General features: G+C 42.4%; 1 protein-coding gene across 1 annotated transcript in view; it reads right to left on the reverse strand.

Moving 5' to 3' along the window:
- Positions 1-12,073, reverse strand: part of cemip2 (cell migration inducing hyaluronidase 2) — a 35,055-nt gene extending 22,982 nt beyond the window's left edge. The window contains exons 1-8 of the mRNA XM_005729370.1: positions 11,826-12,073; positions 8,995-9,349; positions 8,763-8,903; positions 8,033-8,600; positions 5,261-5,430; positions 4,311-4,502; positions 3,097-3,266; positions 1,436-1,648 (exon numbers count right to left, since the gene is read on the reverse strand). Coding sequence (XP_005729427.1) covers positions 1,436-1,648; positions 3,097-3,266; positions 4,311-4,502; positions 5,261-5,430; positions 8,033-8,600; positions 8,763-8,903; positions 8,995-9,331 — 1,791 coding nt within the window. The 5' untranslated portion in view covers positions 9,332-9,349; positions 11,826-12,073. The remainder of the gene's footprint in view (positions 1-1,435; positions 1,649-3,096; positions 3,267-4,310; positions 4,503-5,260; positions 5,431-8,032; positions 8,601-8,762; positions 8,904-8,994; positions 9,350-11,825) is intronic.
- Between the last annotated feature and the right edge of the window lie 880 nt (positions 12,074-12,953).

Genomic DNA, 12,953 nt, shown 5'->3' on the forward strand with positions numbered 1-12,953 from the left:
AAAAAAAAAAAAAAAAAAGCAACACAACATGCCACAATCTAAAGAAACACCTAGGAAACAAAGTCACTGACATCTGTCAGTCTGGAAAGGGTTACAATGCAATATCTAAGGCTTTGGGACTCCAGTGAAACATGATGGGAACTATTATACACAAATGGAAAAAACTTTGTGAACAGTGATGAAGCATCGACAACTCATCCAGAAGATCACGAAAGAACCCAGAACAACATTAAGCTTCTACATGTCTCGCTTAAAGTCAGAGTTTATGATTCATCAATGAGAAAGAGACTGGGCAACGATGGCAGCCATGGGAGAGTTCAAGACAAAAACTGACCAAAAAGAACATGAAGGCTCGTCTCACATTTACCAAAAAACATTTGATTATCCCAAAGACTTTTGGGAAAATATTGTGTGGACTGACGAGACAAAAGCTGAACTTTTTGAAGGTCTGAGTCCCGTTACATCTGGCATAAAACTAAAACAGCATTTCACATAACACCTCATACTAACAGTAAAATATGGTGGTGGTAGTGTGGGAATGTTTTGCTGCCTCGGGGCCTGGAAGACTTGCTGTGGTAAATCTAACCATGAATTCTGCTGTCTACCAAAACATCTGTTTTCATCAAAGAATCTGTTCGTGACCTCAAGCTGGAGCACACTTGGGTTCTGCAGCAGGACAATGATCCAAAACACACCAGCAACTCCACCTCTGAATGGCTTAAGAAAAAAAAGGAGACTTTGGAGTGACCTGAATCAGACTAAGATGCTGTAGTACAAGTGTAAAAAGCAAGTTAATGTTCGAAAACCCTTAAACGTGGCTGAATTACAACAATTCTGAAAAGATAAGTGGGCCAAACACCCCCCACAGTGCTCTAAAAGACTCAATACCAGTTATTGGAAACGCTTGATTGCAGTTGTTGCTTCTAAGGGTGGCCCAGCCAGTTATTAGGCTTAGGTTCAATCGCTTTTTCACACGGAGGCATGTAGGTTTGGAATTTTTTTCCCCTTAATAAAACATCTTAATTTAGAAACTACAATTTGTGTTTAATTTCGTAATCTAATATTTAAATGTGTTTGATGATCTGGAACATTTAATTGTGTCAAACATACAAAAACAGGAAATTAGGAAAAGGCCAAACACACCACTGTATATTAAAAACTTCTACATCTTTCTAAAGAGACTAAGATATTCTATAAGTGTGAAAGAGATGGAACAGGAAAGGTTGAGAGTGAATATAAAGGAGATGGGGAAAAAGAAAAGTGGATGCAAGCCTTTACAGTAATCAGGCGTTGGAGGATACAGTTGATGAGCTTTGTGACAAACCACCAGTTTCCCACAATATGCTGCTCATTATTAACACTATGACTCATGTATGGTTTTCTACATTCTCACATACAGTGACATATTCAACACATTTTAAAAGGCTTTACTAACCAGCAGGCCGTTGGTGGCGTGGATGGTGAGACAGCGGGAGAAGGAGTGGTGTATGGAGAGTCCGTCCACAAAGGTGGCCTCTGCGTAGCCTCCCTTCTGGTCAACATCCCCACACATGTGGAAGTGGAGGGGGTAGCGGCTTGTTCTAGCCTGCTGACCCATGTTCTTTAACTCCACGTAGGACAGATGCACTGATGAGAAGTTACTGAGAATCTGTAGGTGTTGAGGAGAGAGTACAATGAGCTCCCACCCACGACAAAAGCAAATGACGCCGGACTTGTGGTCCGCGTAACAAATGCTGGCTGACTAAAGTAATAAATTAAACCATTACAACTGTCTGCGTTCGTCAGTGACCGCACTGGGATATAAACTTTAGCCCATCTGGCACCGCGCTCTGTGACTCGAGCCGTTTCAAAACCCCTGATGCTGGTGAATAAGCCGTGAATTACAGAAGCATAAATTAAAAGTTACGCATGCACAGAGATGCGCACAGCACATAGTCACACATGAATGCATACAAATAAAACGATACAAACAAATGTTCAGTGCTGTCTAGGAGGTCTTTTTTGTGGGTATGGCAAAATCAGCAGGATCTGGTTTCTGTTAAGAAGGTATTGGCCAACCCTTTCAGCTCACTGAAACTCAAGTACGCACAGTAAACACTGACCCTCACCCTCGCTTACATAAACACACACACACGAACTAATTGTTTCAACAGTAGATTCCACTCCACAGAGTCAACCTGACTTAAAATAAGAGAAAGGGCAACTCACTGGACAGATGAATTGAAACATGAAACGCATGGTGCTGAACTGTGCTAAACTCGATTTGGCAGACATGACAGATGGCTTTTTGCCGGCATGGAAGGCCTAGTTACAAAGAAAACGCTGACTTTTCAGCTTCATGTGTCCGTCTGGTGTACTTTGAGGTTACAGTTAGAAAGCTGTTAACATGGAAACAAAGTCTTTTGTTTAGCACATGGGGGGCAAATTACATAGACTCTGAGGAATGTTTACGTCCATTTGCCACCAATTTGAATGAAATCATACAAAATTACAGTGAGCTCACCGACTACACTGGGACCCATGCTAGACAGCAGAGATAAATCTACATGTTTAATCCTCATGTGCCTGCTGCGTTTGCAGTTTGTGCTGAGCCTTCTGAAGAAGAGTCTTTCATATAGATTCAAACAGAAACTGTGATGGTAAACAACACCTCTCACATAGGCCAGTACACAAATGTAGAACGTATGCACCGTTCATCTTCACAGTGAGGAAACTGTCAAACAGACTCTGAATAGCAACCTTTAACAGGAAAGTACAGTCATGCCACCTCATGCAGAAAGATCGGCACAAAGTAAATGTGCAATAAATTTACACACAGTCTTGTTTTCATATCTCTGTGGGGACATCTAATTGACATAAAGCTTTTTCTAGCCGCTTACCCTAACCATCAAAAATGAATGCCTAATCCTAACCTTTAGCCTAACCATAATCAAAACCTAATTGTAACCCTGACACTAAAACCACATTTTGAGTCTCAAAAATGCCTTCAAACTCATGTCAACAGGCATTTTATCCCCACTGTTGGTCCCCACAAATATAGTATCATTCCAATTTTTGGTCCTCTTAAAGATATCTAAACATGGTACACATGCATACCTTGATGTGGCCTCCAAAGGTGTCATGGTTGTAGAACTGACACATGTTGTCTCCGTAGCAGGAGTTTTCCATTTCTCCATAAATGAGAATGTTTCTGGATAGGAGACCCACTTCGGCACGCATGTCGATGCCATCTATGATCTCTCCGGTATGGTTATACTGAGGCTTCCCTGAGCAGCACAGACAGATAAAACTAGAGGTCAAAATACTACAACAAGGAGAAATTCTTAAAACTCTTAAAGAAAAATATGTACAGAAACCATGAAACGGGTGCAAGTTGTTACTTTGTGTGAAAGCAAATTAGAAGTATGGCGACAGAAACATTTAATTAAACATCACAGCAACACGATTTGGTTTCTGAGGCGGGACAAGTCATACTAAAACACTACAATAACGGCTTGCTTGTGTTTAGATGATGCATCACCTAGCACCCTTTCAACTGTAAACCACATTTAGCGCGTATGGCAGCTCCCGCTCAAACATTAACTAACCACACCCCAAAGAGTACCCACCAAACCAACACACATGTAAAAGCAAAAGTAATCAAACACGTATGAAACATCATTCATCAACACACAAAATACTCTCTGCCACAGATGATATGTGGCAGCTCAGGCCTTCAACCGTTCAGCCTTTCCTGGTAACAGAAACACTAAATTCAGCCCACACACACACATAATAACACACCCTTCTCTCCAGGAAGGGAGTTGACAACAGAGGAATGAGATCAGGAAACATGTCTGATAAAAAGATGGACAAACTGCGAAACTGTCAGTGTAGTTTATTAACGTAACAATAGAAAACAGGAGGAGGTGAAGAAGGGGTGATGCATCCAAATCCATAAACCGCCCCGTGGTTATAATAAGATGGCCCTGCTTTTAAAAGAAATAAGCTGACAGTCTCTCCTTAGCATTTTCCAATAATCTTACGTCACCATAACAGCTGAAAAGGAAATGAGATCCCGCCGGACCGAAGGATTAATGGCCCTACGTCTACTAATCACATTTATTAACTACAAAGGAGCATAAGTGATTTTTTACTAGTCTTCACACAGGTTTTGTAAAAATGAAATGTTTCTCTACATCAGTTCCTATTTGTACTGTTTGTGACAGTAGCTCCCAAACACCAAGAAATAACCCCTCAGGGCAAATACTGACACAGCTGAAGAAACCAATGGCCGTCTCTCTCTCTCTCTCTCTCTCTCTCTCTCTCACCTTGTATCTTGACCTGTCGGCTGTTACAGTGAGGGCAGGGCAGCAGGGTAAACTCTTCAGCCTGGTGCATTGAGTAGTCCGTGCTGGCAACTACGATGCGATCCCCTGGTAGCCATGTCTGTTGCACTTCATCCTGCAGGTTTAGCACCACCTGGTCCACAGCATCCACCTGGAAGCCTGCAGTAGGGACACCTGAGGGGTACAGAAGAATATTGGATTTTAAATGAAACAAAAGGTCCAGCACAGCACGACAGAGGGAGGAAGGCTAACGCTTTGTAGTCTTCTGTAATTAAAGAAAACATTGATTTGACTTCTAGCACAAGACTGTTGACATAAAGGCTTTCCACTAGAAGAAAAAAAATGTAATCTATAAAGATAACTATTGAAGGGAGTAAAAAAGTGACGGCTCCCTGTTAAGGGCGAGCCGTGAGTTTGTGGCATTCCCAAAAAGTCTTTTTAAAATAAAAGCCATTCAGAGTGTCACACATTGATTCATTACCATCTTATTTTGAAATAAATAAATAACCAAGGACCAGACTGCAGTGACCTCACAGCTCATTATGGCAACAAGTACAAATACCCCAGCTAACTAGAGCTCATGTTCTAATTGCTAGTTAGCCAACATTAGCCTGGTCACAGCAGGGTAAATGTGTTCTTTAGCAGGTATTTCTTTGATGTTTCTGCCTTATTTTCCCACTGGGTATGGTTTTCAGAGTATGGCACGTTGCACTTTACTTAAGAATTTAAAAAGGTCATGGTAGAAAGCAAAGGTCAGAGAAAATAATAATAAATTGAATTGCCATGCACGCATCTCTATAAAACTGTGTTCTGAAAAAATTAATTTCCACTGAGCACTAATTCCGACTTAAGCTTCTCAAAAGTTCACGAGAAAGCAAGAATTAATTAGGAATAAATAGTTGAGATTCGTTTTGGATTTCGTTATTTCTTACCAGTCTTCCACTCGCTATAGGCAGCGACCGAGAAACCCACTCCATTAACAGTGGTGAAGTTCCGTCTTGCCAGAGCTCTTCCTCCTGTGTCATGGTTTTCGTGTTCCTTAACATCCTCCGAGCATGATGCATTTCCACCGCCTATCACAGAAACCAAAGCCCACGCCTGCCTGGAAAGACCGAAGGAGTTAAAAGGAAGGTCGCAGAGAAAATGGAAAAGAAGAGGAAGTCGTGAGTTTCACATTATTTTCGAAGAAATCATAATAAAAAATAAAAAGCTTAAAGCCTAGCTGCAACTAATAATCGACACCCATTACTGGTTCATTATCACATAACTACTTTTAATAATGTTACCTGTGCATATTTGCTTAGTCAGTGATGGTGTTTTAGGCCCTGTACTTTAACCACATTCTTACAGACTGACATAAAACCACGTGTATTGAGTGATAAATGTAGCTGTAGCTATTTCCACAGACAATGCAAATTGCAGACACTGTGCTCATTGACAAAAGCAAATGTCTGAGATAAGCATGAAGCAGGAGAGTGGGTCAAAAGCAAGAAAGTGAATATCAGAGAATGTCAAAATACATTTAAGCGAAAAAGTAGAAAGCCAGCGGATATCACACAAGTCAGGGGATTATTGAAATAATTAAGGGAAAATTTAGGAAGGGATGGGTGGATGTGTTAAAGCTATATTTGTTTTAACTTTTGTTCCAGGTCCTCCCTATCCAAGATGCCAAGAAAGCTTATTTTAAATGAGATTACAATGATTCAATAAGGAGAGGCTGGAATCATTTGAGCAAAGCAGCTCGAGGGTGTGGATGGCGTATAACACTGGCTGGGCTTTTGAGGGTGTGCGATCTAAAATAAGACAGCACAGTATGAGACATACAGTCTTGGATATTGCGAATATCATGCCCTTAGCTTCTCAAGAATGGCTTCCTGCTTTTCTCTTTTTTCCCCCTCATGAATACCAAAAACATTTCATGGCAGCTGCTCTAGTCTACTTATAAACTTTCAAGATTTTATCAGGCTGACCAATACGCCTTTCAAACACAATTTACCATTCATGCAACCCGTGGAACTGTATCTGGGTCGGCAGTTGTCCATCCAGACTCAATCAAAGTGATCTTGTTTCCACCGAGCAGTTGCTTGGCTCATCGCACGCGGTAAACAAACCCAGAGTCAACTCTATACTTAACCTCTTCAGCTCCATTTTATCTGGAAGTAAAGGGAATCTACAGCCAATCCTGCCACTCATGTCATATCTGAAGATGACATGATAAAAGATGATTCAAGTGCGTTAATAATGCCAGTGTTTACCTGGGGGAAAAAAACCCCCAACATATCTTAATATAAACAGCAGTTTGTACTCAAATTCACCAAAGACTCTATCTGTTTAAAATAATTCATCTTGCTGGCATAATCACAGTCTTCTACAAAGGTGTCTTTTTGTAGATGTGAGTCACTGTGACATGGAACAGCACATCTCAGTGATACACAAACAGGATCCATCTGGGGCATCCACTCTTGTCTTTCATTAGAGCCACAGCGTGTGACTTTCTGCAAACTGACCTGCTGCTGCCTGTGTGCATGTTTGCTCAGTAAATCAGAGCTGAGTCAGATGGTTAAAGACGCAACAAAGGGAGGGGGAAAAAAAAAAAAAGGATCCTTTTTTTATTATTATTATTATTATTTTCGTCATACCCTTGATTTGGTAATCAACCTTTGACAACATCATTGTTTAACTGGAACTGCTAATGTGTGGGGGCCAGAGGTGAACTCACTATAGACCACTATGAATGCGTGTTTCTCGTGTTTGAGTACTGTCCTGAGACACTGTGGTTAAAAGACAGAGGGGTCACATGCAAGAAGCAGCGGCTAACAGATTTGTGCATCGCTGTAAGGAAGGATGGGCGGACCCACCGAAATAAACCTGTGGAAATTAAATCAAATATAAGCTGGAGGTCACAAGTTATGCACGCTGGTAAAGCACTGACGCAAATGACAAACTGCTGAGAAAATCTGCAACACCACTCCCTCCTCCATCTCCACGAGAAGGCATTCATTATAATGCTTAATCCACAGCCACAGCAAAATAAACAAACAAAGCAAAAAACACTTTGTGACTTGTGTGATTTCAGTACATGATAAACTGTAGTCTGAAGCTATAAAAACCAACAGTAAGAGGATTAGAAGAAACAGTCTTAACGCACAAACCTAACTTCCAACAACCACTTCACGCGCTCTATAGTCTGATCCTGCCGCGCCACTCTAGATTTGAGGGAAACCGCTTCAAAAGTCAAGCCCTGAGCCACATGCTCCAGTGTGGTGGCATTAAGGTTATGGGCAGCCACGAACTCAGTCTAATCCTGTCTTTTTGTTAGTTTTATAAGGCATCACCTCATGTAACCACGACTGGACCTGGTCCTTCTAAAGGGCAAAAAAAAAAAAAAATCTCCTTAGTTGCCACATTTTTGTACAAATCCTGGAAAACACTGTGCATGACCCTGTTATCCTGTACATGTTTCCTTTTTCTGGTGAAGCAGTGACACAAAGGAAACAGGAACTACGACTGATTCAAGGGAACATCCTAAATGAACAGAAAGCCAAGTTTAAAAAAAAAAAAAAAAAAAAAAAGGCATTTTTCCAGGGATGCTGGATGTGAGACAAAAAGCTTGAGGAAAGTATTGATGCGTCAAAGGTGACTGGGTTTAGTTTAACTGGTGACCACAAACACAGATGATTCACAACTTTTGCGGCAGCGTTTACCTGTACTGGAGATCCAGAACAAATCTGCTGCCGAGTTTCTCTTTGATGACCTCCCTGGTTTCTGGCCCAAGATTTCTCTCGGCAGAGTCTCCCACGGCGAGAGTGACAATTCGGCCCACCGGAAGGGAGCGAAGCAGCTGGGCGAGCCGCTGGCTGTCGTTGCGGGAATCGTACGTGTCGTAGCGTTCTGAGAACAGCAGAGCAGCCGTGTCCGGGTCCACCACGCGTAGGTGGATGCCTCGGCTGAAGTTTCGCTGGAAGGCATAACCCCCCGTGGCCACCCCAGACGCCGGGATGCTTCTGGTTAACAGAGACCAGGAAACTCTCTCAGTCCCGTGTACCTCCAGAGTTCCACCGGCTTTCACGCCAATGAACTTGCGGCCAAATGCGGGGACCTCGGAGACAGCCTCGCTGTCGGAACGGCCCATGAGGGCAATGATAGCATGGGAACGGTAGCGACATTTGGGCGAACCGATGTGAAGGGCGCCACCTTCTTCTATGAGGATGTGATGTGTTCTCAATGTTATGTTTTTGGAGCCGTCATGGCTGTCTGCAAAAACTACCCGACCTGTGAGAAGTCACAGAAAACACGTTTAGTTCATTCTTGCTGTATCTTCCATAAGTTCATAAACTGAGCTTTAATAATAACAACTGGGTTACTGTGACTCAATCTGTGTTACATCTCTAAAAAGCTACTTTACAAAAGTCAGACACCTTGTGATGTGCCTACCTCCTGATTGGATGGTAAGTGAGCGTAAGGTAGCAGAAGCATCCAGTCTAAACAAATCTCCTCTCCTGACAATGACAGCCCGCTGGGGTTGGTGACCTGGATTCCAGTTACTGAGAGATGGGTTGTGATCTGGGCAATTCTCTGTAAATATGAACAGAAAGATGTACACAAAGATGTTTAAAAGTCATACAGAAATGGTTAAGAAGCCTGGAAATTCATAATAAATAATCACCATCTAACTCAGGACCACTACTCAGGCTAAGGACAAGGATAAGAGTGAGGAAGAAAGCCCCCAGCGACACTCCACAGCAGATCAGAGTCTTCTTTCTTAGCTTTTGCTGGAGCCTCTGCGCATCCTCCCTACGCTGGTTCTCTTCTGACAAGGTGACCCTTGTTTGTCGCCCCAGCGGCGGGCCATGAGGTTTTATCGGTGGAGGCGGAGGCGTTTTGGCATGTGGCATCGAGCGGACTGGAGCCACTCGTCCGGGGACATAACCCGGGCACCTCTGGCTGCCCTGAGGTGGAGGCACAAAGACCGGGAACCTGCTGGGGCCATCACTAGTCGGCATGGTATACGTGTCTGCTACCTGAAAGACGATCGATGAGAAAGAGGGCAGAAGAAGAATAAGTGTCAAGGACTGTACACAAAGCATCATTAATTTTGTTTCAAATGAGCTTTTACTTATGGTTGGTTTACAGAAAATCTTGAAAAAGAAAGATTTTCTGCTGTCAGTCACAACCAACTTTGGAAAAGGTCATATACAAAATCAAGTTTCTTGTTTTAAAGTTTGGTTTGTATTTTAATATACAGACTGTTCAGCTGGAAGTACAAAGGTACCATCAGGCAGGCTTGGTGTTTAAGGATGAAACTAGGAGAAACTTAAAAAGAGGTCAAAGTGAAGGAAGACAATAAAAGCGTGTAAAAACAACAGGAGGTAAGAAATAAAACAGGCTGATTCTAGGGAAACGGGCAATAACCCACAAAGCATCTCACTCCAGGACCCCCAGGTAAAGATCTTCAGAGTGGCACTCAAAGGCACTATTAATCTACTCCTCCAGACAAGTTTGGCTTGAACCAGCGTGATATGGGCTGCTCATGTCCACAGTAACGAAGGAGGTCGTGAATAATGGATCACCGCATTCTTCAGACTATGTTAACACAGCCAACAGATGGCACCAATTACAGTAGGAAGGAGGAGAGCGCTCTAGTCCCAGTCAGTCTGTGCTCGGGAGAAAGTAGCACAAAGCGAACCGAAGACATGGACGCTCAGTCGTCTCTCACTCAAGAGGACGTTAAATCAAAAGTATTTTTCCTGCGTCAAGGAAATTCTGTGAAACTCCAAAGACAAGTTATCAGGAACCTAAAGGAAAACAATCACCAACATTGTAATGAATTTTTAACTCGCTTTATTAATTGGGGTTTATTTACTCAAAAAGAAATGTGTTTAGATCCTCAACTCCTGTTTTGGTGCCTTTACTGTATGAGGACCAATCATGCTTACTCGCTTAGTCATTCCCCCGAAGCGTTACTGTGCGCCAGGAAAAACTCTGACTGGCTTTGAACAAATTTTCCTGGAGACTTGCTTTCATCTTATAGCCTTAAACCAAGCATTTATGCACAAAAGTGCACAACATGAAGCGACGAGGACACTCCCTGTTGTTCTGTAAAAAGACCTGACCCATGTCCCACAACACAGTGGGTCATGGGCGTAACTAAAGTACACACAAACACGCAGAGAGAAATATGTGGGCACACCTGCACGCACAAACACGCAGGGGTAGAGGACATGAGTGTGCAGAAAAAAGGCTTCTATACCACTTTTTGTAAACAGAAGTGCTCACTGTAATAACATCGCTGCTTGCCCTTTCTAGATTTTTTTTAAACAATAATGTCAACAAGTGCACATTTTCTTAGAGAAATTAGTGATTGTGATCATGGGTATCTTTTATATTGAGCCAAATCAAATACACCCCAAAAATGATGATTTTAGTGTTTTAAATCTATCAGTGCTTCACACCAGTGCCAAGCCACAAACACACAAAATGACCACTGTCTTGACAGGCCATCCTGTCATCATTTTAGACCAGAGAGCAACAATAAACCTCTTCTACACATAAACAAAGCCATGTAGGAACAATCAAGGACTGTTCAGACAAAAGCTCAGTCATTCATCTAAGCTTTAAAATAAACTGGGCAGAACAGCAGGTGGTTCGCCCACTTCAACTTGAAGTATCCCATTACAATACCATTCCCCACCTAAACATAAGATGGGGAATGAGTCTTCAGAAGCAGATCTCTGGCTATGTTTTTACTCCAAATTCCAGACTTATTCTGTTCCTGGAAGTTAATCCGATCACAAGCCTGCAGACCTCATGTCTTCACTACTGACTCGTTCTCATATCAGCCGGAGTCTGCAGCTACCGAATATCAAACAGATGTGCGAGGAAGCATTTGGGCCACACCATCACGCATTCCTCGGCTGTAAAATCACCCTTTACTGTAGGGTTACTAACACTGACGCCATGTGTTCACTTACAACTGTACAGAGGGAGTAACAACAGCGCTCACAACCACGCGTCCACACTTGTTCTGTGTGCGGACCTCGCTGTGTAACACTGAGGTTAATGAGGATGTGTTCAATGAAGGATTTCACTATTTCTGGACTTTAATTTTGGCCACCTTCTTTTAAACGTGCACTTCCAAATGGCGTGTTACCGAGTTTCCACAGCAAAAGAGGAACCCGAGAATAAGAAGCATGAAATAAAGAAGTGAGAAAAGCTGGGAAAGTATTCATTATTTACAGCTTTTCTTCTGTTTCGCCGTTATAGTAGCTGGTGAATGGGACACGTAGCAGCACGCTTTGAGAAACTTTTAAACAATAGCTTAAGAGTCAATTATGACTTTTGTCGTTCACTTATAATAAGCCTAGTGCCCCTTTTCTAGAAAGCAAGCGTTGCCTCAGAGGTTCACAAGGTTAAATTCTCCTCTTTCCCCCTAATGGTTGACGGACGGACACAGGCACAATGTAAAAGCGGCTGGCCAGGCGGACGGTGGGGTCTTACCGTTGGAGGGACTGTCCTATCCTCTCCCGGCTCTGTCCATTCGCTCTCTTCCGAGCCCTGAAAACGTTGCCCTAGCGGTGGTGAGACAATCAGATAAGTTCTCACCCTGACAACTCTGCACCTTGGTGTCCCTTCTTATATACCCTTTGTTCACATGGTGGTTCTTTTTCTGCTGATAGGCTGTCTTTCTCCCCGCGATCAGCCTCCGGTCCCACAGAGAGCGAAGCAGGCGCGGCTTTCAACCGAGGAAGACGCGATGCGTTCAAAGGCTGTCGAAAAGATTGTAACAATAATACCCACGAGAACGGCCTCCCTAGGCTGAAATAAGAAACCGTGGATAGTGGAAATAACGTTGCAACTCAGCTGTTATTATTGTTTTATGAAGGAAGAACATAGGTTCACTTTCCAAGGCCCGTTAAACAGCAGTCGCTGCATATTATGGCCGCATCGAAATACCTAATCACTTTATACTAATTTTCGACTGGATTTTGCAACACGAATTTACACGTGAAAATTATTGTCTCTCCGAGGAGTCACTGAAGGGTACACCAGAAGGTGTATTCAGAGGAGGGGCTTTAAAACCTCGGACACAACGCCACCCTCTGGTGAGGATGGAGATATACTTTTTTTGCCCAATCTCCATGCTTGGCAGACAGGAGGAAAACAAAGAACAAAATGTAGAGGTTTAATATTTCAGCGTTCATAAATTGGAAATTCCGATGTAATAACCAGTTTATAAAAAACATAAAAGTCGGACAAAATATGATGATTCCTATATCTTTGGCCATGATATTTTCACTTCCAGACTTCCCTCAAATTATATCCTTTAACATCTCTTATCTGCAAATCTAACTAACAGCACTATCAAGCTTGTGTGTTTTCTCTTAGTCAAGCTCTCAGTGAAATATTATCTCTCCACTTTGATCTGGGGAACAAACACACCATAGAGAACAAAGCAATCTCCAATAGATTTAAACATTTAAAAAATACATTTGGAAAAAAAAATAAACCATGAAATACATACAGTGTGATATACATATACATATATACATATACACATATACACACACACACACATATACACACACATATACACACACACACACACACACACACATATACATACAT

This window comes from Pundamilia nyererei, unplaced genomic scaffold (assembly GCF_000239375.1).
Source record: "Pundamilia nyererei isolate P.nyererei 1_Seehausen unplaced genomic scaffold, PunNye1.0 scaffold00033, whole genome shotgun sequence".
Lineage (NCBI taxonomy): Eukaryota > Metazoa > Chordata > Actinopteri > Cichliformes > Cichlidae > Pundamilia > Pundamilia nyererei.